Raw genomic sequence first — 25123 nt, 5'->3', positions numbered from 1 at the left:
ACACACGCCACACAACCTCTCGATCCGATCCTCCCTACACCCTGTGTGTGTGTGTGTGCGCTGGGTGTGTGATATTTGGCGCGCTTCCTCTGGGGCGCGCCGGGAGAGAGAGCTAGATATTCCTCCCCGCACGCGCGCGCATGACGTATCACTCTATACTTCCCATCAAAAGCAGCCAGTATGATCGAGAGTTCAAACGCAAGAGGTATGCAGTCAATATGAATGTGTTGGCGACCATTATTAGCAGTGCATAACAGACTAATTTGTTGCAACTCCTTGAATGTTTGGACTGTAATGAGACACTTAGGCGCAACGCAAGTTAGTTGACCAATGACAAGCGACAGTTTTGATGATCCTTTGCGTCAAATTACTTTCGGAGTTGCGCTTAGTACGTACTTTACGGTACCACCTGTACAATAATCCAAACTTAGACACCGAGTATATATAGCCAATATTTTAATCAGTTAAACACAACTTACTTAAACTGCACGGGTAGCTTTAACACAATGAAGTTCAACTGCTGTAATCAGCAAATGATGTGCGAAGATGCCAAAATGTGCTATTGATAATGTTTTTATCTTAGATATTTTTTTTTGTGAACTGGCCATCGTACTGGTACCCTTTGGAAATTTCAAAACGTAACACTATACATGCGACATCAATTATTTACTGGTATAATCTTTATTGAAACTTGACACTCAATTACAAACAATGCGTAATACGTTAGCAGGAAAGCAGGGAAGATCTTCATTACTGCATTATTAGCAATAACTGCTGATCAATCCGAGTTAGGAGAAATACTTAGTAATAAGGTAGTACATTCCCCGAACTGAATTGTATTTTAATTTCCCTAATCCATCTTTAATCTTTGATTTACAACTTTGTCATTTTTTACTGACCTCCCAAAGTTTCTTGGCAGCAATGCAAATGAGTTGACCAATCACAGGCGGCTATTGAGATGATCCATCGCGTCGTGATTGGTCAAATTACTTTCGGTGCTATGCAACGTAAGGACGTAAGCGCGCCATAAGTAATTTGACCAATCACAACGCGGTGATCATCACGGTCGCTATGGTACTGTATATGGTACAGTATCTATTGTGGAATGGCGGAAGAGACTTTTACAAAGAATGTTGTGCATAATATATTTTAATTTGGTTGTTTATCAAATATGTACGTGTTTGTTTGTCCATTGTTAATACTTGTTTACAACTTTGTCATTTTTTCACTGACCTCCCAAAGTTTCTTGGCAACATCCTCGTCAAGTACGACTTTATGCCATGGCTCTTCTTTACAATCACCATAGTAACGGCCACTTACACCTTTTAGCTCTCCAGCAACTGCGCAATAAATTGTGGTCTGCGCACCTTGTTTGGGAGTCTTAAAGAACAACCATCTAATCGGTGAAATAAGCACACGCACAAGCATCGGAAAGTAGCGTGACATTTCTGTGTCAATTACTCCTGGATGCAGGCAGTAAACTGAAGGATTATTGCCATAGGAACTAGACTCGGCATCGGCAGAGAGACGCTTGTGTAGTTCTCTGGCGAACATAGCAATAGCTAGCTTACTATCGCTATATCCCTTTGCTTTACTATAGTTCCTTTCGCAGTTAATGTCTTCAAAGTTGATACGCCCTCGTTTTAGAAGTGCAGATGCAACGATCACAATTCGACTGGAATCAGTCTTTTTTAATAAATCCAGCAATAGGTTTGTTAATAAAAATTGTCCCAAGTAGTTAACACCGAATTGCATTTCAAAACCATCTTCAGTGCGTAGAAGAGGTGGACGAAAAACACCAGCATTGTTTACGAGAACATCTAACCGTTTTTCTGTTTTTAGAATGTCTTCCGAGAATGATCGAATTGATTTCATTGATGCCAAATCAAGTTTCTTAACAACAACTTCTCCGTCTGGGGTACACTTCCGAATATATTTAGCTGCATTTTCGCCCTTTTGAACATCTCGGCAGGCTAGAATCACCCTAGCCTCTCGAGTGGCAAGATCTAGGGCAGTCTCACGTCCAATACCGGTGTTGGCTCCAGTCACGATGACGGTTTTTCCTTTCAGTAAGGCTAAACTTTTGCACGTTGCTCCACGAAATCTTCGGCGAATAAGATATACAGTCAGGGTAACAACAATTCCCACGGTTGCAATAGTTTTCTGAGATTCATTTAACGACGACATTATTAAAGTATGTAATAAAAAAGAGCCAAAATAAGTTTAGAATAAAAGATTGTTGTACACGGTTTTGTTTCTCAGCTATTCTTTCCTTATCATTTTACCTTTGACCTTGTCGAGGGTCGTCGGCGTCACGCCAGAATGCACATTGTGTGCGATGAGGATCATCGAGAGATAAAAAAGAACAAAACTAACACTTCACTTTTTATATGATGTATTTACGTTCTTTATTTGTACGTTTTTGTAAAAAAAGTAAGATGACTTTAATACTTCTAAAGAACTATATTATGTTAGGACTCGCTGTGAACTTTCCTTGCTTCTAGTACTCTAAGGAGGGAGATATAAATAAACTGAAAATAGTCTAGGCTAGGCCTATGCGTTTAATCAATGACATGATGACCAATCGACTCTGTTTAGTGGGACTGTCTCTCTTCCAGGCTAGGCCTAGGCCTACAGTACCAGCATATAAAACCATTTTATTCGAGATTGCAGCATTTATTTAGCTTGGCATTGTAATGAAAGACACTGAAAATGATTAACATTTAGGCCTATTCATTATTTATTATATTATATAATAATTAGAGATTAAAAAGAGTTTTTAACTTACTTACAGTACCTTAATACTCTATACTAAGTGGTGTGTTGTAATGATATTTAAACTTTACTTTAATATTAACTTTCACTTACAAACTTGTGACTTGTTTAAAATATAAAATGTGTATTTTTGCTAATAAATATAAGCATTTTATATTTTGTTGTAATTGTATTTTTAATCTTACCTTTTAAATGTTTTATAATAATTATTAAAATATTTTTAATAAAATCTACGGGGAACAGACGATCGGGACCACGGACGATCGGGCCCAGATAACGTGGTCCCGATCGTCTTCTCGCTCGCTGTGAACTTTCCTTGCTTCTAGTACTCTAAGGAGGGAGATATAAATAAACTGAAAATAGTCTAGGCTAGGCCTATGCGTTTAATCAATGACATGATGACCAATCGACTCTGTTTAGTGGGACTGTCTCTCTTCCAGGCTAGGCCTAGGCCTACAGTACCAGCATATAAAACCATTTTATTCGAGATTGCAGCATTTATTTAGCTTGGCATTGTAATGAAAGACACTGAAAATGATTAACATTTAGGCCTATTCATTATTTATTATATAATAATTAGAGATTAAAAAGAGTTTTTAACTTACTTACAGTACCTTAATACTCTATACTAAGTGGTGTGTTGTAATGATATTTAAAATTTACTTTAATATTAACTTTCACTTACAAACTTGTGACTTGTTTAAAATATAAAATGTGTATTTTTGCTAATAAATATAAGCATTTTATATTTTGTTGTAATTGTATTTTTAATCTTACCTTTTAAATGTTTTATAATAATTATTAAAATATTTTTAATAAAATCTACGGGGAACAGACGATCGGGACCATGGACGATCGGGCCCAGATAACGTGGTCCCGATCGTCTTCAGCGTTGGGCCCGATCGTCATACCAGTTGGGCCCGATCGTCCAGAGTTTTCAGAACCACGTTGGGCCCGATCGTCTTACCAGTTGGTCCCGATCGTCTTAGCAGTTGGTCCCGATCGTCTTAGCGTTGGGCCCGATAGTCTTTTGTGTTATATAAAATAATGTGCCACATTTCATCAGCCTAGTGCTAGTGTCAACGTAATTATTAATTGCGTAATTAAGATTTTAATTAATAAAAAGGTTAATTAGGCCTAGATTTTTTTTGATTTTATCATAATTTTCCCCTAATTAACACTAGACTAGGCCTAGGCCTACTGCTGGTTTTAAGAATTTCTTACCAATACTCTCGATTTATGAATAAATGTGATTGATTTTAATTGTTATTATTGTGTTGTTTGTATTCGCGTACAGTATTAATTTTTTTTAAATTTTCCGAGAATGTTTTGGGCCCGATCGTCTTGTTTGTTGGGCCCGATCGTCTGGACCCGATCGTCTCTGGGCCCGATCGTCTTTCACCCTTGATGGGCCCGATCGTCTCACGATTTTGGCCCGATCGTCTGGGCCCGATCGTCCGTGGTCCCGATCGTCTGATAACCAAATCTACTCATATTGTTTTCAATTTTTATCATTACAAAATATTTTTTTCCAGATTTAACTTTGAACCCGTCTTTTACAAGTATGTCAAGAAAAATGTCGTCTTTAGATAATTACAAGTTCAACACATTGGCAGTGTCGCAACCAACCAATTTTGTTTACCAAGTCGAGCTCAACAGGCCCGAAAAAAGAAATGCCATGAACAGATTGTTCTGGAAGTAAGAGATATTGCGAATAAAGTTACTTTCACACTGTACCTGAATTCTGTCAGGTGGTGGTTGAAAAACTCTGGGTATACACCAAGAGATATTGCAAGTAAACCTGTGTTCACACTGCGCCATGTCTTTTACGCTGTAGTATGTTTTGTAATGAATCCAAAGTTTAGTGTGAACGGTTCCATTTTCTGACCAGGATCAAAATTCAGTTGGAGTTTCAAATTGGTTATGTGGAAACAACGACCAGCAGCAGAGGAAGAAGTTACTGATGTTGTTCACAGATTTATTCCATAAATATTAATAAAAATGTTTTTTTTTTACAGAGAATTCACAGAATGCTTTGATACGATAGCCCACGATCCTGACTGTAGGGTAGTTATCCTGTCTGGTGCAGGCAAAGCTTTTACTGCAGGTACAGTTATACACAATACATAATATTACCACACTCGCCTAGGTTAAGGTGCTAATGCACTCTTGATGTTGCGATATAAATCCAAAGACAACTTTTGTTGAAGTCCAAACAGTCCCAATCATTCATTTTTACCATTAAAAACACATTCAGAATACTAGACTTGTCAGAAAACCAGACATATTTGGCCAGCCCATAGGTGTTCGGTATTGGTAGACTTGACTGTATATTAATTACAGCTGCATTACTATATGAATACTATTTTTTTATATATTGATAGGTCTTGATATCATGGACCATTCTGAGTTGCTAACAAGAGATGAAGATGTTGATATTGGACGGGCAGCTTTCCAAATAAGGAAAACTGTAGCAGAATTGCAAAAAACATTTTTAAGTATTGAAAATGTAAGTGGCATATGTTATTATAATCATTGTGTATCTCAGATACTCTCACTTTGCTAATTATTGTATAGCGTTTATTTCACAACGCTTCACATTATTACCCCGGTCATTTTTTTTATCAAACATGTATGGAAACATACTCCCATAATGCAGCTAGTAATCAGTACAAAGTTGTGTCTTGATCTAACCGGGTAACCATTTATAGTGTTATACACCTGGGTGGAAAGAGGCAAATGTAAAGTATATATGCATAGTCCATCTATTTTTGGAACATCTCTACAAAATGTCTGAATTTACTAAGATTGAGAGAAACATCTGTCGCTGTATGCATTGCTTTAAAGATGTATTGTCCCCCTGAAAATATAATTTAACAAATTTTTTTTTTAATATTTAATGTAACATAATAGTTATCCACTTTGACAAAAAATTGGATCGAAAAAAAATGTATTTTCCTGAAAAAGGGTAATTTAAAGGCAAAAATGGTCAAATTGGCTTTTGGTTGAATTTTACCATTTATTTTGTCATTTTATAAGTGAAAACATGATTTTTAAGGGTTTTTTTTCTATTGAAGTGATTAACTTGATTAAAACTACAAAATAACATATTCAAAGTCTGATTTAATTAATCTTCATTTTTCATGTTTTTGGGAGACAATACATCTGCCGGTTTTATAAATCTTAAAGTGGATTGGTTGAGAAATCTGTACATTTATAATACATTATAGTTATACATAGCAGATAACCAAATGTGTGTACTGTATCTTCTCTTTCAGTGTCCCAAACCAGTAATTGCGACAGTACATGGTGCTTGCGTTGGGGGCGGTATTGATATGATATCAGCATGTGACATGAGATATTGTACTTCTGATGCATGGTTTCAAATAAAGGTTAGTTTTACTTTGGCACTTAAGAATTTGTTTCCATTGAGAAGGTGATTTTTTTAGCTGGTAGGTTATTATCAAACGATATTGAATTGCATACTGACACTATCAAACTAGTGTGACAAAATATGCCCAAATACGGTAGTAATATGCCCAAATATGGTAGTGATATGACATCATCGTGTCCATATTATTGGCACATCACAATTTTGTTATCATATAAAATTTGATAGTGTAGACAGAGCTTAAGACGGGTACATTATTAAAAGGTGGCTATTTGAACTATTTCAGGAAATTGACATAGGATTAGCCGCAGATTTGGGTACATTGCAATGGATGCCCAAGATTGTTGGAAGCCATAGCTGGGTCAGAGAACTTGCTTTAACAGCACGTAAATTCCTTCCGGATGAAGCCAAAGAATTTGGATTTGTGAGGTAAGTTTTGTTTTATAATTTAGGAAAATGATGAATTAATTCACTATCCTCCTGGAATGTGGCAATCCAGATGCTCTGCAAAACAGAGTCTTAATCACATCTTTGGAGGTGGATTTGTCTTTTTTCATGAGAACAATTCCTGACACCTGACAGGATTTGAACCCAAGACCCTGTTATCGGTAGCGGAGCATCTTAAACACTCTTATTGTGTTACATTATGAGGTGTGAGGTTATATGAAAATTGTCAGCCAACAGTAAGGACAACAAGCTGTTTGACCACCTTTAGGGGATAAAGGGATACTGACTATTATTACTCCAGTACAAGATACACAACACAACACTATTTGTCTTCATTAAAAACAAAGAAATGTCGGTTGTCAGCAAATCCGATTAAAAGATACATATACATAAATGGACTAAAAAATGACAAAAAGTGTAAAAGTAAAAAATTAATTACAAATACAGTTCTGTAGGAAAACAACATCAATACTTTTTTTTCAGCCGGATATTTGGCGACAGAGAAGAGATGATTAAAGAGGCTATGACAGTTGCTGAAACAATAGCATCAAAAAGCCCAGTGGCCGTACAGGGGACAAAGATTAACTTGAATAACTCTAGAGATAAATCTGTTAAAGAAGGACTTGATAGTATGGTATGTAAAGCTCTGTCTACACTAACAAACTTTATGTGACAACAAAATGTGATGTGCCCATATATGGACATGATGATGTCATATCACTACCATATTAGGTGATATCACTACCATATTTGGGTACATCACACTTTTTTTGTCAAACTAGTTTGATATTGTAGATAGAGCTTATTGTAGATGTTTGTTGTTTAAAGGTGGGCTTATGTCGACATGCAACTCAACTGTGTTTAAATAAGTGCTTCAAGCAATTAAAATTAACACAAAATATGTTGACATAATATGCAGTTAGTTGAGTTCTTTTACCAGAACTGAAAACTTCTTGTGCAGTATGGGTAACCGTGACTTTAAAGGTTGTTTAGGGTTAGGTCCCCATGGCTGATCACATTTATTTATTTGTATTTATCTTATGTAATATAATATTATCTTAACAGGTTATATGGAACACTTCAATGCTTCAGTCAGAAGATGTCATGAAATCAGCCATGGCAGCAATGCAGAAAGAAACACCCGTGTTTTCAAAACTTTAGATTTCTCACCATAGAGAGGCACTGGTTCTAAAAAGCGACAGAGGACTCAAATAATTCCAGTGATTAAATTATAGTACAAGTAATGTTCACACTTTTTATGTTGAGCATACAAGACAAGAGGATATTCAGGAGAGAATATTTATTCAATAAATATTTGTATCAATAACATAAATGCACAGGCAAAAAGCTCAAACATTACAATACTAATTTTACAAAATTAAATACTGTATTATAATTTTAGTGTTAAAGTAAACTTTATTTAATTCTAAAACCAGTATGTACATAATTACATTGTGAAAATATATGGTTGCTGTAATTAGGCAACTTGACATAAATTTTAATATAGCAAAAAAAGTGAATGTAGTCAGTCTGAATAAGATTGTTAAATAAACCAGGATTTGCGATAATCTGTCTGTCGTATTATTATTTCTTAAATTTACAGTTATGTAGTTTGCTTTATAATATTATTACAAAAAAACGCTATTGTTTATAGGGAAATGATATTCATTTAACACACAAATAAAAAATACTTAAGCTTTGTCTACACTATCAAACTAGTTTGACAAAAAAAAGTGTGATGTACCCAAATATGGTAGTGATATGACATCATCATGTCCATATAATGGGTACATCACATTTTTTGTCATAAAAAAGTTTGATAGTGTAGACAGAGCTTTGATGTGGACAACATAGGTTGCCAGAGGAGGTCCTTATGTTTCGTCAACTGACATCAAAGAGGCATAGTCTCTGTACAGGATGACTCCTTTATCTGGATCCACTGCTGCGGACAACATTTCCTCCAGCTCTTCTGGTGTAAACGGTTCTCCTGTATAAAATATCATAGAAATAAAAGTTAATAACTTACATAAAATATACATTCATTGATTATACAACTTTAAAGGGTAGCTCCAGGAATAAGTGGGGTAATTTTGAACCCGATTTTACTGTCCCCTTTAACTGCATTATAACAAATGCACCTCACCTTCCTCTGTTATATATTTTGTGATGTCCTCGGTAGTTAGATGACCTTTACGTTCACTGTCCAAAACCTCAAACGCCTTTAATAATTTATCTTCAGGAGCAGGTTTGTATCTATGATGAAAAATCAATAGTTCAGAATTGTATAGGCCACAGAAAACTACTACTTCAGAATCACTTAAGCTCTGTCTACACTATCAAACTAAAAAAGTGTGATGTACCCAAATATGGTATTGATATCCCCAAATATGGTAGTGCTATGATGTCATCGTGTCCATATATGGGCACATCATATTTTTTTGTAACAAAGTTTGATAGTGTAGGCAGAGCTTTAGGAAAATCTGAAGTTTGTGACACACACTGGGGTTATTTGTATGATGTGAGAGTGTAAAGTGTCTTTCACACCTGTTCCGCCACAGTTCTGGTCCAATGCGATGTGTATAAGAAGGCATGATTTTGAGAGATTCCAGATTTAACTGGTAGAAGTTTTTCTATCTGCTAAAAACCTAATCCTGCTAACAATAATAATTTACCAAGACCCAATGTAAACAAGTCTCTGCTAATTGTAATATAACATTTTATACAGGGTACAGTTAGTAAAATGACGATATGTAACCAATGACTCTGATTGGTTGACAACCTTACTTTCTTTCCATAAGAATTCCTGTCATAATTGGCAAGAACTTGTCAAATCTGATGTAGCCTGTTGGTTCCTCTTCTTCCATGTCTGCTAGCAGATCGTGCAGCTCGCCTTCACTAGGACAACATCCAAGAGAACGAATTATAGTTCCAACTTCACGAACATCCACTGTTTTGTTACTTTCATGATCGAAAATGTCAAATGCATCACTTATTTTCTTCTGGATTTCAGCCAATAATGACTCTGTTATGTAACAATATAATAATAGTAAATACAATAATGAATGCAGTATATACAAAGGTATGAAGTAAACAAAGCACGTTCGCATAGTATATTTGGCCAAAAGAATCAAATTTGACTTTAAAACATGTTTATTGTTATATTAGGATTTTTTTGGTTTAACGATGACTTGATCGGTAGCATTTGAAAGTGTATTTCGGGTCTAGAAGTGCTCCATCATACAGTGAATTCACTTTTCCCTAATAAAATACTGAAAGCTGAATTTTTTCACAATGAATACAATCAATCAAGCACAACTTTTTTGTATGTGCTGTGACTGGATTTTCTGTTATCTATTTTACAAAACAAATCAAAGGCAATTTTACTATGAAATAAAATAATTTCAAGTTTAATTGACTGATCCCATAGGTTTTTTTTAAACAGTACTCAAATAAAAACTGTATTTTCTAGGCCTACCAGCACTTTCTTTCTCATCAGCTTGAGTAGCCATCACACCAATTATTTACTGTTGCTAAGGCTGAGCTAGGCAGTGGCCGAGGCCTAGCGCCGGTCACACGCCCTCTCTCTATCCCACAAAAAACGCCACCACATACGTCGTTACGATTTCTTTTGTTTTCAAAATGCTTTTCATTGAAATTACCAGTCCATGCCCTAAAAATAGCGTGAAGTTATTTGAAGCGACAATTTCTATTGGTCAATTGTGAATGCGTTCATTAACACCATAGTCGTGGACCAATAGAAAAAGGGCTTTGTCAACCACTTTACCCACGCTTTGCATTAATCTTTCCTCCATTTTGTTTTCGATTAGAGGTAAGTGTGGTTTAGAGCGGTCTGATATTTTGTTTAAATTTATGCATTTTAATTTATAATTATTGCACTAAAAATTGTACTAATATATTTGTTAATGCTTGTAGATTAAAGTGGACTAGAAATATAACCATTCAAAATGAGTGACATTACGCCAAGCAAGATGAAAGTTGCAGAGCTTCGTCAAGAATTGCAAGCGCGTGGTTTGGATAGCAAGGGAGTGAAGGCCGTGTTGGTACAGCGTTTGGAAGAATCTCTTGTCGAGGTGGAGGATGAAACAGAAGAGAAACAGGTAGAAGAGGAAGCTGCTGCTGAGGTTGAAGAGCCTGAAGTTGCAGAAGAGGCTACAGAGGATGAACCACCTTTGGAAGCCGAAGTTGAACAAGAAGAAGATGATAATGCAGAAGAAGAAGCACCTTTACCTGAAGAACAGGAAATAAAGGTAAATTTTAGCTTACTATAAATATCACTCAATTTCTATACAATTTTGCTGTCTATTTTATGTCTTCTTTCATACAATTAATAGTAAAATTAGCTGATTATTTATTTCATGTCAACAAAATATACAATTTTTCAATTAAGATTTAAACAAACATTCAAAAAAGATTGTTAAATAATTTCACTGCATTGCGATTTTGTTAAAATATCTAAATAATTTCTCAATATTTTCTTTTACAGAATGGAGATGTAGAGAAAGAAGAACCAATGGAAGAACAGACATCTGAAACGGTTGAGGATGGAGCCAAAACTGAAGAAGCACCTGCTGAAGTCACAGAATCGACTGAAGAAGTTAAAGAAGAAACAACAGAAGAGAAAAAGGAAACTGATGAGATGGAAGTGAAAGAACAAACAGCCGAGGAGGCTGTTGAGGGTGAAAAACCAACAGAGGGTAGGTTGTCAATTCTGTTATGTTTAGTATAATACAGTCAACTCTTGCAGTACTGAATACCCTTAGACTGGCCAAATATGTCTTCAGAATGTGTTTTTAGTGGTAAAAATGTATTTGGGACTGTTTGGACAAATTGGGAAAGTTTCCGGTTTTCAATTAAATACTTCCTTTCTAAAGAATTGTGAAAATCCTATGATGAAAGTATACTCCAGTTCTGCAACTGAATGACTGTGATGTTACCCCTCTTACCAAACTTTCTGAGGACAATGCCTTTATTTTGTAAATTGCAATTATTTACAAATTCTGTGCCTGCTATAGATTTAATTTAGTATATTTTACAAAAATATCTAATTTGTGACGATTTAAATTTGTGTTTCTTGACTTTAACAATTGTTCCATTTCAGATGAAAATAAAGACGAATCTAAAGGTGTAAAGAGGGATCGGGAAGGTGACGATTATAGGGGGCGACGTGACAGGGGTGAAAGAAGGAAAAGGTAAAGTTTTTTGCAATGTTGCTGTATTGAAATGTATATTTTATTAACAGATGTAATCTATAGTGTGTTTTTCAACATAAATCAAAAAGAAGATAACAATCCTGGATAAAATAATATGTAAATAAATGCCTTACTTTTTTTGATAGATCTCGATCAAAATCACCGCTTCCTCCACCCCCAGAAGAAGAGGAGGATGGTATTCCAGAAACCGAGTGTGTAACTAGTAAATGTAAGTTTGCATTACTTAATTAAAAGTTTGCATTACAAATAAATGGTTTGTGGTATACCATGTAATGTTATCACTCAATAACTTTATATTTAACATGCTATTAATATTCTGCTCTGTTCATTTAAATTAAAATAATACAGGGAGGAAGTAGGGTGTTATTAATTCACATGTAAAATTGTTTCCCAATCTAGTTTAATTAATTTTTAGTTTAGATATTTTAACAATCCTATGATGAAAGTATACTCCAGTTCTGCAACTGAATGACTGTGATGTTACCCCTCTTACCAAACTTTCTGAGGACAAAAAAATATTGTTTTGTATGTTGGAATATTGTAAAATGACCAGATTAAATGATTATGCTGAATTGAAGGTCGTGCCTTCTATTATAGCAATTATCATTATGCTAAATTATGATGGTACTGAAAAACTTATTAACATAAAGCTCTGTCTACACTATCAAACTAGTTTGACAAAAATAGTGTGATGTACCCAAATATTGTAGTGATATCCCCAAATATGGTAGTGACACATTACATATTTTTGTCGCATACAGTTTAATAATGTAGACAGAGCTTTACAGTTGATTTGATCTAACAATCGTTAATGGTCTTATTTAAACTACTATAGTTGCACTTACTATAATGATGACCAATGTATAATAAACTCTTAATACTTATATATTTTTTTTAGATATTTCCGATTTGAACTTAAAGGTTGCAAAGGATGGCTACTCAATGTTTCCACTGACAAACGAAGGCTTTGCTTATCTCTGGGCAGGTGCCAAAGCAACTCATGGGGTCAACAAGGGAAAGATCTACTTTGAAATCAAGGTGAGTACACCCACAATCCCCTCATTTTTATTTACACTAACTGATATTATTTAGATGGCCATTTCAGTAAAGCTATGTCTACACTATCAAACTAGTTTACAAAAGAATGTGATGTACCCAAATATGGTAGTGATATGACATCATCATGTCCATATATAGGCATATTACATTTTTTTGTCACGTAAACTTTAATAGTGTTGACAGAGCTTTAGACTACAGATCTTTGGCCAGTTAAACACAAGACATATGTATGCTTTCTAGAGACCAAACCTACAAAATACCAGTGAGTCTGATCAAAATATGTGTCTGTTGTATCGCATCTGAGGCCAGCAAATGCATATGTTTACTATCAAAATAGAAGTCTTTGTTAGGACTATTCCAACCATTCTATTAAATGAAGTACAATTATTTTTTAGTTGACAGAACATTTGGATGTAAAACATTTGCCACCCGAAGAAACTAGCAGGACCGTGGTCCGAATTGGTTGGTCAACGGACAGTACATCTCTACAACTAGGTAAGCCACTTTAATGTTATTTATCAATAACAATGAAAGTTTTGTAACTGAATTGCTGTGAAGTTAACTGGTCAGATGTTTGACCTAATCAGCAGCACAAGCTCTGTGGTCTAGAGGTATGAACGCCAGGCTAGTGATCTACAAGTTATGGGTATTATCCAAAACACCATTTATTTTTTTTCAATTGTATTACAGGTGAAGAAGAATTTTCATATGGGTATGGAGGAACTGCCAAGATCTCCACAAAATGCAAATTCTCGGATTACGGCGAGAAGTTTGGAGAAGGCGATGTCATTGGTACTGTTCTGGTAAGGAGGTTTATATTTATATATAAATTAGTTTAATGGTTGAGTCCGTTATCAAGTTACACTTGGTGTCTGTACTAGAATACTCCAATGATGAAAGTATACTCCAGTTCTGCAACTGAATGACTGTGATGTTACCCCTCTTACCAAACTTTCTGAGGACAAACAAGTTTTATTTTGATTGTGCATTGTGTAGCTAAAGCCTTGTCTACACTATGAAACTTGTTGTGACATGAACATGTCAAATCACTACCATATTTGGGCACAACACACCTTTTTTGTCAACTAGTTTGATGGTGTAGACTGCTTTATAGTAATAATAATCAAAATATAGTATTGTTAAAGTAAAATTTAGTGGTTATTTTGTCCAAAAAGTTATAAAGACATAATATTTCTAATGCTTTTGTAGGATTTCACTGGAGAGAAACCAACTATCTCATACACCAAGAATGGTACTGATCTTGGGGTCGCATTCACAATTGAAGAAGATCTAGGTGACGCAGCCCTGTTCCCAAGTTTTCTGGTCAAGAACACTGCTATTGATGTCAACTATGGCCAAAAGGTAAAAACATAACTTGTTTTTTTTGATTTCCTAACATGTTCAAGCATGCAGTTCCTATGATGAAAGTATACTCCAGTTCTGCAACTGAATGACTGTGATGTTACCCCTCTTACCAAACTTTCTGAGGAATTTACGGTGTCACTGAGCTGTCCATAGTGAAAGCAGCTACATTATTTTAGTCCTGTTATGATGATACAGTCAATTCTCTGAATACGGGACTCTCTGAAAACCAGAAACTCCCAAGACACAGACTTTTCAGGAGGTTCAACAAGGTGCCAAATTCATTTTTGCCACTATAATACCAGACATATTAGGCCAGCCCAAAGGTGTCCGGTATTGGGAGAGTTGACTGTACCATAATTTGGCTTGATTTTGTGTTCAAAGAGGCTTGTGCAATTCAGTGTATGTTCAAATACATTAATATCATTGTTTTTTTAATTACAGGAGGAACCATACTTTGCACCACCAGAGGATGCTACATTTATTGGTAAATTAGACGTAGAAGATCGAGTAAGAGGGCCTTTACCACCAGCTTCAAGGAAAGAGTGTGAGGTAAGATCAATTTCCAAGTGTGTGTGTATGTACACATTTTCTGGGTAACAGACCAATAAATCTATTTATATACCGATGTGATTGGTACTTGTCTGGTAAGGAGGTTTATATTTATAGTAGTTTCATAATTGAGTCTGTTACTTAAAGTTACACTTAGTGTCAGTACTAAAATACTCCAATGATGAAAGTATACTCCAGTTCTGCAACTGAATGACTGTGATGTTACCCCTCTTACCAAACTTTCTGAGGACAAAAAAGTTTTATTTTCGATACTGCAATAGTTAAAAATCGTGTAGTTTATTGTCAAATTTTATCAAGGTATTGAGAGAGTTGACTGTATTTGTATATTGCATACACATTGTCTAGTTGTTATTAATTTTTCAACATTAATTTGTACAGATTCTTATGATGTGTGGTCTGCCAGCAGCTGGTAAAACCTACTGGGCATTGAATCATTGCAAAGAAAATCCAGAGAAAAAATTCTATGTGCTGGGAACGAATCTTATCATGGAAAAGATGAAGGTTGGTATTCAGAAATTTGGTTTTTATTATTTTTTGTTGATGCTTTAGTGTTGTTTGTACATTGCAGTAATACCAACTGTGGGGAATATCCAATATTCTAAATGTTTATATTATGAATTGGTATTTTGTTTTTTCTAGTGCTTCAAATACTGCATTAGATATATAACACGCATATAGAAGACAAAAAGTCAATACTTGAGTACATGTTTGTACACGCTTTGTTCCTGTCCTTTCAACTGGATTAGTTATCAATAATTATTGTGGTTTTTATTTTAGTTGGAATGTTCTTTGTTACTGTTCTTGTAGCTATCTTCTGAGGACACACAGCCGTCATTGACGGATACTTAAGATCAGTTGACTTCACTGCTGGTGTACCCAAGATCTATGTTTATACCTTGCTATACACTTTATTTTAATTTGTTAGGTGATGGGATTACCACGAAAGAAGAACTATAGTGGTCGGTGGGATGTTCTGATCCAAACTGCAACCAAGTGTCTTAATCGATGGTTCGAGATTGCACCACGGAAACGAAGAAACTACATTTTGGATCAGGTAAAGAAAGTGGTCAAAATATCCCTCTTACTAATCATTCCTTCATTTCAGGGATAGAACAAAGTATTAGATCCGATATTAATAGAATTGCGATAATTGGCAATTTATGAAGAATTATTTGATAGAACAAATACTAGTACAGTACTGTATATTGACTGAATCGGCCAGGAAAAAAAATGCTTTACGCGAACTTTACTACATCATGTTGAAAAATAAACTGCCGGAATTTGAAGGATATATTACAATGGAAATAATGCAACAATTGAAGATATTATGAAGAAACAATTAAATAATGAAGAGAGATTAAATAATGATATAACACTATGGAAAGCATTCACTTTAAAAAGATAGTCAACCACTATATGTAGATATGTAATAATAATGTATAATACTGAGGTGGGTTTTTAAATTTATACTTGTTTTTTATATGAGGATGTATTTCTAACAGGTAAGTAGAAATAAAGGTAGGTGATTTGTAGTTTTAAGTAGTTAAGTACTGAAAACGGCCAATCAAGTTAACACAGGTAGGTATGCAATTTTTATTTTGTTGTAGATGAGATAATGTTAGGAAAGGATTAGGATACAAGTATTGCATCTGGAGAGATTAAAGATACGGAGATAACATACTCCCTATCATGGTGAGATAACCGAAGATCTGTAACTATTTGCATCTCAATACAATAACAATATTATTAACGTCTTGGAAAGTGGAATTACGAAACATTTAATGATGGAAGGAAATGCATAGACCTGTCTCCTTAAGAGCTTCATGAATGGAAATCGCGATTGATATTTCTCATCAGAAAAAAAACTTAATAAGGATAATATTGATGTAAAACGTGATATCTAAAAGAAGCAACGAACAAGGAACTGTAATAGCAAGTGAACATATATCAAGATCAGCTTATCGCAACATATTTGTAGTAGCCAGCAATAATGAAAATAAGAAAATTTATTTATAAATCCTCCTGCTTGACCAAATGTATTGTACAGTGATAAGATAACGTAGCATACCTTGTCGCATTGCTATTAAATTTTGCTCTTTTTTTTTTTCTTTTTTTTAATAATAGTGCTCGTAAAGTTTAAAATTATGATTGCTTTATTATATTGTCATCTTCCAGTATGCAACTATGAGATTTGTTTTTTTATGATAGATTAAAAAATTTAGAAATTAACAATAGACAAGAATTTTTTCACAGGTTTTTTGGTAAGTATTGAAGAAATTGAGAATAAAGTTGAAGAAAAGTAGTGGAGAAAAAAAAACTTAACAACAATATTGATGATCATTTCTCCCATATATGCTCTTGTCAGACAAATGTGTACGCTTCAGCCCAAAGAAGAAAAATGCGCCCCTTTGAGGGCTTCACACGAAAGGCGATCGTAATTGTCCCTACAGAGGAGGTACTAAAAGAGCGAACTGAAAAACGAACTAAGGAAGAAGGCAAAGAAATTCCTGAGAGCGCTGTAAATGAAATGAAAGGTAGGAAGTGATCGCCATTTATTGGACTAAAAATGGGGAGTAACTGAATGGGTTAACGGTCCAAGCTCTCCCATGGGAAGGAGGGGAACTGGTGTTACTTTTGTTACCACTACAAGATTTTAACATTTTAGTAATTTATCTTTTCTAATCAGCGAATTTTGTGTTGCCAATTGACGATGAAAAGTGTGGGTTCGATGAGGTGACTTACGTCGAACTGGATAAAGAAGAAGCAACCAAACTTGTAGACAAGTTCAACAAGGACGGACGCGCCGCTCTTCCACCGCCTGATAAGCGGTTCCGAGGTGGTGATCGAGATCGCGGTCACAACAGAAACCAAGGTGGCTACAATCGATATGGAGGTGGTGGTAGCCCGCGTGGTGGATATCGTGATGACCGTAGAGGTGGTTATGGTGGTGGTGGACGTGGCGGTGGATACCGACAAGGTGGTGGAGGCGGTTACAGAGACAACAGAGATAGACGAGGAGGTGGAGGTAAAGTTTCTTTTATTGTTTGTACCAAGATTAATCTCGCTTTCACAAATCTAAATTATTTAGTCATTTCATCTTTTTTCGTTGATTTGATTGATTATATTTAAATGTATCGCAGGAATGAGAGGAGGAGGAGGTGGATATGGGGGCCGAGGAGGTTACGGTGGTGGATACGGAGGAGGAGGAGGTGGTGGCTACAGAGGTAGTCAAGGCAGTCGAGGAGGAAGTGGAGGTGGTTACCGTGGAAGTGGAGGAGGTGGTGGCTCAGGAGGCCGAAGCAGTTATGGTGGCGGCGGTAATCGCAACCAATCGAGCTATGGTAGTGGTGGTGGCAGCTACCAGAAACGTGATTCCGGAAACCGATACAATCAGAACCAGGTAAAGTATTCAAAAATTGTATTTATCTCATCGTTGGTAATAAATAAACTGAACTAAATATACAGCCAATGACTTGTTTTTTTAAATTAATTTTCATTTTATTCTTCTAGTCAAGCTATGGTAGCTCAAGTTATGGATCTGGAAGTGGCGGCAGTAGCTACAACAGCGGCAGCTACAATCAAGGCAGCGGCGGCTACGGATCTGGAGCTCACAGCGGCAGCAGCAGTGGAAGCTACGACTCGTACAATCAATCGAACTACGCTCAGCAATACCAGCAATATGCCCAACAATACCAACAGTATCAACAATACTACCAACAGAATCCTCAATATGCGCAACAATACGCGCAGTATTACGGAAACTACAACAACTACAACCAGAGTGGCTCGTCATAAAATGAGCGTTTGCCGTTTTTATATATTAGCATTTGATCATGATGTATGTATGATTAACAGTTTTATTGTTAGACTTGTTTTCGACAAGTTATCTCGTTTAGTTAATCATGTACTCATGCAGAGTGTGCACTTTGTAAATATTGACTCAAAATCTCCTTAAGTTTGTACTCAATAAATGTTGAACGTGTAAAACATAAGAAATGTTCACCGAAATTGTTAAAATAACAACATACATCAACTTCTTAAATATATTAAATGTAAATCTGAATATGTTTGGATTTAAGGATTGAATAAATACCATAACCACATTTGGGATTATAAGTGTGTTTCAAAATAGTAAACTAGTTTTTATCTGTTTAAATGTAATTATTTGAGTATTAGGACGTTTTATATCTTTCTCCCCTTTTAAATTTTCTTTAAAATAGTGATGTAATGTGCTTTGGTTTTAGACGGTATAACAACTAAATTGATGTATGTATTGATAGATCTTGGGATGATGAAAATTATTAGTGAATAATTTTGTTACGGGGAACATAAGTTTACCCATTTTGAAAATAAACTCTTTTCACAAGTTGAATATGTACACTTTTCATTTAATTATCGCTGTTTGATTTACTGTACGTGGTACTACCTCTAACATTTCCAACCTTGACAAACAGAGAAACTGTAGTACCAAAGTGATATATTATTGTTTTTATGTACTAATAGTATTAAGGGTGCATGCATTTTGACTAGCTAGACCAGACACAGACAGTATAGTCTACACACCGTCATTAAATCATTGGTCAAAGGCGCGGTCTGTTTAATCTAATACACACAGTGTATATAATAATGTATTAATAGCCAATTACTGTACATACCATATATTTTCAATAAATGCCATTTAAAAGTTATTGCCATCTTTACCAAATTGAAAACACCGATAGGTACATGGTCAAGGACCACTCCTTTGAGGCAATCCGGACTAGGATCCTAATTCTGGACCAGCAGGAACTGTGGAAGGCTGGATACAAAACCATTACACCAAACTCGCATTCACCAGGTTGTAGTGAAATTAGTCTAATCACACACAGCATTAAGAAACAAAGATAATAAAATATATATGGTATACAGTATATTTTGCGGAGAATACTTATGTAGGGGAATTTTAAAGTAGGCGGAGGATATATGCACTCTCGGAGCGGCGTTCTAGTTGTTCAAGGAATTGAAGAGGGCAATCAATACTATAAGAGATTTTAAACTTCTTTTTTGAAGAAATGTCAACATAGTAGACTCCTATGTTGAAAATGTTGACATAATCTTTTGTTTGTTTTTTTTTATTTTACTACTGTATATTTCTAGTTTATATTGTACATTCGAAAAGAAAAGAAGCCCATCTTGGCAAAAAACATCTTGAAAAGAAGCCTACCCAAAAGTACTAAAGGTTTGAAAGTATGAGGTTTTAAAATTTTAACTATAGTTTGACCAGAAAAGTGTGATATGCCCAAATATGGCATTGATGCTTTAAAAACGTGGTAGTGATATGACATCATCATGTCTATATATTTTTTGTCGCATAAAGTTTAACAGTGTAGACAGAGCTTAACTTTTCACTATGTCAATAGTTTTGTTTTCGCGCCACACAAAAATCACTTATCATAGAGGTATCTATAGGTTGAAAACCAACATCATAAAATATAAATGTGAACACTGTGGAGATCAATTTGATTTCAATGAGTTGAAGTTACATTTAGGAATACATACACAGTCTCAGACAGAAGAGGTCAACAAATGTGTAACCCATTTTGATGATTTTATGGTACATGGTCAAACACCATATGAATGTGAACATTGTGGGAAGAAATTTAAACAAAATGGGGACTTGAAAAGACATTTGAGAATACACACAGGGGAGACAACATATGAATGTGAACATTGTGGGAAGAAATTTAAACAAAATGGGCATTTAAAAAGACATTTAAGAATACACACAGGAGAGGCACCATATGAATGTGAACATTGTGGGAAGAAATTCACCCAAATTGGGAGTTTAAAAACACATTTGAGAATTCACACAGGAGAGACACCATATGAATGTGAATATTGTGGGAAGAAATTTAATGAAAATAGGAATTTGAAAAGACATTTGAGAATACACACAGGAGAGGCACCATTTGAATGTGAACATTGTGGAATGAAATTTAAAGAAAATGGGCATTTGAAAAGACATTTGAGAATACACACAGGAGAGACACCATATGAATGTGAACATTGTGGGAAGAAATTTAAAACAAGTGGGAATTTGAAAATGCATTTGAGAATACACACAGGAGAGACACCATATGAATGTGAACATTGTGGGAAGAAATTCAACCGGAATGAGCATTTAAAAACACATTTGAGAATACACACAGGAGAGACACCATATGAATGTGAACATTGTGGGAAGAAATTCAACTGGAATGGGCAGTTGAAAACACATTTGAGAATACACACAGGAGAGACACCATATGAATGTGAAAATTGTGGGAAGAAATTCAACTGGAATGGGCAGTTGAAAACACATTTGAGAATACACACAGGAGAGACACCATATGTGAACATTGTGGGAAGAAATTCAACTGGAATGGGCAGTTGAAAACACATTTGAGAATACACACAGGAGAGACACCATATGAATGTGAATATTGTGGGAAAAAATTTAAAGAACATGGGGATTTGAAAACACATTTGATAATACACGCAGGAGAGACACCATATGAAGGTGATGTTATATGTGAAGTTATAAAAGATGTCTGGACTTGGTAAAGGAGGCAAAACTAAAGGAAAGGCAAAGAGCCGATCAACAAGCTGTGCTGGACTTCAGTTTCCAGTTGGTCGTGTTCACCGATTTTTGCGAAAGGGTGACTATCCCGTGTAGGTGCTGGTGCCCCAGTCTACATGGCTGCCGTACTTGAATACTTGACTGCTGAAATCTTGGAGTTGGCTGGTAACGCTGCCCGTGACAACAAAAAGAGCAGAATCATCCCTCGTCATCTTCAACTTGCCATCCGTAATGATGAAGAGTTGAACCGACTTCTCGGAAGTGTGACCATTGCACAGGGTGGTGTACTGCCAAACATCCAGGCTGTACTTCTACCAAAGAAGACTCAAGCCAAGGCCAAGTAAATCATCGCAGCGAACTCAAACCAAACGGCTCTTTTCAGAGCCACCAATAAATAAAAGAGATTTGATTTGCAACTCTATGTTGTGTCTGTATTGTATATTTTTGTTAATACAGTATATATTTATGTTAAATGCAAAAAAATACTTTAAAAAAACTAGACTATAAATACAGAATAGGCCTAGACCATTTTGCAGTTTTATTAACTTACCGTAGAAAACAAAGTAAAACATGTTTGAACTGAAGTTATATTATAAAAACCTAAAACATATTTTGCTTTAATTTTAATTATAATGTGTAATATTTTCATTTCCTACTATCTGAGGCCTAAGCATAGCATGATACACTTGACATGATAAATGCATAGGCCACCTATAGTATATATTTAAGTGCATGCTTAGTGGTTTAAAATAATATTAAAATTATATAAATGGTTTACTTTTTACATTAGTTCTTGGTTTTACCATGGACAAACAATTTTTTGCCAAATTGTACAACTGTAATGACATCAAAACCGAATTGGTGTCTAAACAAGAGTGAGTCGGAATGCCTTGCATTGACCGAGACACCTTTGACGATACATGAACAGTCAGTTATATTATACTAGACATTTAACAACAAAAGAAATCAGCATGTAATCACGCCAAGAGTTCAAAGTTAACAGACCAAGCCGTCTAAGTCGATCAGTGTATGGTATTTCGCCCATTTTAACCTTGAGAATCCGTCTAGTGGCAGACCTCTGAATACGTATAGTTTATTAGCATTTTTTTGTGTTTAGGACATCCACGCAGGCAGCCCATATTCAATTATTGGTCAATTATTGGTAAAATTAAAGATTTATAAAGGCAATTTAAAACAACAGGATGGGCACCTCCTCCTGCAACTCTGAAGATTAAACCAGCAAGTCTGTTAGCTTTTGAAACAACGTAATCTACATGAGTATTCCATGACAGTCAAGAAAAACACCAAGATACTTATGCTCACGTGTTGCATCTAATTTAAAGACCATTCATAAAATACATATTTTCATTAAATACCCGTTTTCGGGTGACATGCATAACTTTAGTTTTGCTGGCATTAAAAATCATTTGGTTATTATCAGCCCATGTATATTAAGGTGATCAAGATCATCTTGTAATGCCACTGCATCGCATGCAGAATTTATTGGTATTGGTAAATCAAGGCATCATCAGCAAAGAGAACACAATGAGATTTTAACAATAGCGGCAATTCATTAACATAATGTTGAACAGTAAAGGGCCTAGTACACTTCCCTGGGGGACACCAGATGTAACGGGCAGGCTCTAAGAGCACGTACCTTCAAACTGAACAGATTGAAATCTATTTGTAAGGAACGAACATATCCATTTCCAAATTGGATATTGTATTGAGATGACAATTTATTAAGGAGGCGGAGGTGGTGGGGAAGTTTATCAAACGCTTTAGACATATCTAGAAAAATAGCATCAATAACTGGAGGTTGTCGTTGATCCAGAAGTTTGTTCCAGTGGTGAACAACATTAGTAAGCTGGGTAACACCATGATTTTCGTTTAATAAAATCATGTTGGTTAGGTGACATCAGGCAAAGCTTAGTTAAGTGGAGATTTAGGGAATTAGAGACAATTTTTTCCATAGATTTGCAAATTAGTGAAGTTAATGCTATGGGCCTATAATTAGTAAAGGAAGACGGATTACCAGATTTTAGAACAGGGACGATAACGGAATGCTTCCAGTCATTGGTATCTGCCCTATACTTATAGAACATTTAAAAAAGGAGCAGAGAGGGTAGGCAATTACAGAAGATATCGCTTGCAGAAACCTATATAGGGGATAAGTTATCTCGCCCAGGGGACTTAGTGGCTGAAAAGGAGTTAATAACTTTAAAAAGATCGTTGGGTGTAATATATCTACGTTCAAGTGGGGGGAAATCAGTAGAACTGAAAAAGGACAAGGAAGCGCACTAACAGGTAAATGACCAGGCTGGTTAAAAACAGAGGTAAAATAGTTGTTAAACCCGTTTGAAATATCAGCAGGTGATTTAAGTTTTCTACCATCACATGCCGTAAATAAGGTAGATTTACTAGTAGTGGACCTGTTAGCTTTAACAATTAAGGGCCAGAATCGTTTTTTATTATCGTTAGAACAGAATAAATCATTTACATACTGACCGTATGACTTCTTAACTAAGATATTTGACTTTGTTTCGTATAATTTCAGGGCCGTAGCCAGGATCTGTCAAGGGGGGGGGGGGGGGGGGGGGGTTTGGGTTCGGACAATAAGTATTTGGGTCACTGCGCCGCGGGTGGGGTCTGAGGCGAATTTAGTGACACCCCTTGATGGCCGGAAATGGTACTCTCGTACATAACATTCATGATAAATGGCACCTCTAATTGGCCGGAAAAACACTCTCATGCAGCATGCTACGATTGAACAAAACGATCGTACTTTTTTCCTCCTCCTCACGATAACATTTGTTGCCGCCGTATGTTAATTAGATGCGCGTGCTCTGTGTGCGGAACCACCGCCGATTGTTTGATCATTCACTCGGTATTTTGTTTTGCGTTCAAGTTACAAGCCCCCCCCCCCCCCCCCCTCCCCCCCAAAAAAGCACAATTTGGGTGAGAAGGCAAATTCAATGCTTATTATAGCCAGGGGCGGACCCAGGGGTGTTTCCCTTGTGGCCCGGGCAACAGCCTTAATTTCATACTAAATGTTGTTTCTGCCACTAAATTAAAATTGAGTTCCATTTCATCGTATACAATATCCATCCGGACCCGGAACTTGATAGGCTTAGTCATAAAGTAGTTACAGAGTTGCAGGGCATTTTATTATTGTTGAATAATAAAAAACCCCCCTGACTACGGGCCTGAATTTTATATTTGTCCCATGATTCAGGTAAATTGTTCGAACGAGCTCTACGAAACAGTTTGTTTTTCTTTTGGATTAATTTTTTAATGTCAATGGAGATCCAAGGACTGGAATGCTTACGTGCTTTACGAGAGATACTAGGGATACTATCTCTTACTGCGGCGTCCACAATATCTAAGAAGCCATCCCAGGATGAGTTCACGTCATCGCTCTGCATAAATGCACAGCATGGAGCGAGATGAAGTAGATAGTTAAGGTGTTCATAATCACCCCTTGAGTGTTGCAGAAACTTGCGCAAGACAGACTTCTTAGGATGACTGGCATGGGAGAAAAGTTGACTGGCGTTGGGAAAGTTATTAGAATCATGCATAAACAATGTTTATATTAGGCCTAATGTTAACTAATTTTGCAGTTATAAATTAAAGAGTTATTTTAAATTGTTTGTAAACAATGCATTGTATTTATTTAATTTGTTCGTA

The 25123-nt window shown here is 35.8% G+C and overlaps 4 protein-coding genes, 5 non-coding genes and 1 pseudogene across 9 annotated transcripts; 8 read left to right on the top strand and 2 right to left on the bottom strand.

Annotated features, from left to right (window-relative positions):
- Positions 1-662: 662 nt before the first annotated feature.
- LOC144852053 (retinol dehydrogenase 14-like) lies at positions 663-2279 on the bottom strand. Its single transcript, XM_078709747.1, has one exon. The coding sequence runs from the start codon at positions 2185-2187 to the stop codon at positions 1207-1209; it is 981 nt and encodes a 326-aa protein (XP_078565873.1). The 5' UTR covers positions 2188-2279; the 3' UTR covers positions 663-1206.
- Positions 2280-2331: 52 nt separating this feature from the next.
- Positions 2332-8116, top strand: LOC144852054 (delta(3,5)-Delta(2,4)-dienoyl-CoA isomerase, mitochondrial-like). Its single transcript, XM_078709748.1, has 8 exons — positions 2332-2433; positions 4311-4473; positions 4794-4882; positions 5160-5284; positions 6054-6167; positions 6453-6595; positions 7097-7247; positions 7679-8116. The coding sequence occupies exons 1-8, from the start codon at positions 2391-2393 to the stop codon at positions 7772-7774; spliced, it is 924 nt and encodes a 307-aa protein (XP_078565874.1). The 5' UTR covers positions 2332-2390; the 3' UTR covers positions 7775-8116.
- Positions 8117-8237: 121 nt separating this feature from the next.
- Positions 8238-10249, bottom strand: LOC144852056 (dynein regulatory complex protein 8-like). The gene is made up of 4 exons (XM_078709749.1): positions 10089-10249; positions 9398-9635; positions 8757-8866; positions 8238-8600 (listed from the first exon to the last, which is right to left on the bottom strand). The coding sequence occupies exons 1-4, from the start codon at positions 10120-10122 to the stop codon at positions 8485-8487; spliced, it is 498 nt and encodes a 165-aa protein (XP_078565875.1). The 5' UTR covers positions 10123-10249; the 3' UTR covers positions 8238-8484.
- A 98-nt stretch (positions 10250-10347) lies between these two features.
- Positions 10348-18635, top strand: LOC144852761 (uncharacterized). The gene is made up of 16 exons (XM_078710727.1): positions 10348-10442; positions 10547-10881; positions 11118-11328; positions 11733-11823; positions 11970-12052; positions 12743-12882; positions 13299-13398; positions 13594-13706; positions 14113-14265; positions 14710-14817; positions 15217-15339; positions 15764-15892; positions 17204-17372; positions 17525-17863; positions 17979-18238; positions 18349-18635. Exons 2-16 carry the CDS (start codon positions 10579-10581, stop codon positions 18631-18633), a joined length of 2607 nt encoding a protein of 868 aa, XP_078566853.1. The 5' UTR covers positions 10348-10442; positions 10547-10578; the 3' UTR covers positions 18634-18635.
- Positions 11516-11592, top strand: LOC144853064 (small nucleolar RNA snR61/Z1/Z11). The gene has a single exon (XR_013614381.1). It is a non-coding gene; the product is annotated as a small nucleolar RNA snR61/Z1/Z11 (small nucleolar RNA).
- On the top strand, positions 12276-12352 carry LOC144853063 (small nucleolar RNA snR61/Z1/Z11). Its single transcript, XR_013614380.1, has one exon. It is a non-coding gene; the product is annotated as a small nucleolar RNA snR61/Z1/Z11 (small nucleolar RNA).
- LOC144853066 (small nucleolar RNA snR61/Z1/Z11) lies at positions 13789-13865 on the top strand. Its single transcript, XR_013614383.1, has one exon. It is a non-coding gene; the product is annotated as a small nucleolar RNA snR61/Z1/Z11 (small nucleolar RNA).
- Positions 14317-14393, top strand: LOC144853062 (small nucleolar RNA snR61/Z1/Z11). Its single transcript, XR_013614379.1, has one exon. It is a non-coding gene; the product is annotated as a small nucleolar RNA snR61/Z1/Z11 (small nucleolar RNA).
- LOC144853065 (small nucleolar RNA snR61/Z1/Z11) lies at positions 14991-15067 on the top strand. Its single transcript, XR_013614382.1, has one exon. It is a non-coding gene; the product is annotated as a small nucleolar RNA snR61/Z1/Z11 (small nucleolar RNA).
- Positions 18636-21403: 2768 nt separating the features above from the next.
- On the top strand, positions 21404-21805 carry LOC144851962 (histone H2A-like; annotated as a pseudogene).
- Positions 21806-25123: the final 3318 nt, after the last annotated feature.

The sequence above is a fragment of the Antedon bifida genome, chromosome 9 (genome assembly GCF_963402885.1).
Source record: "Antedon bifida chromosome 9, ecAntBifi1.1, whole genome shotgun sequence".
In the NCBI taxonomy this organism is placed as follows: Eukaryota; Metazoa; Echinodermata; class Crinoidea; order Comatulida; family Antedonidae; genus Antedon; species Antedon bifida.
Note: the sequence above shows the minus strand (reverse complement) of the source record. Positions and strands in the feature narration are given on the sequence as shown.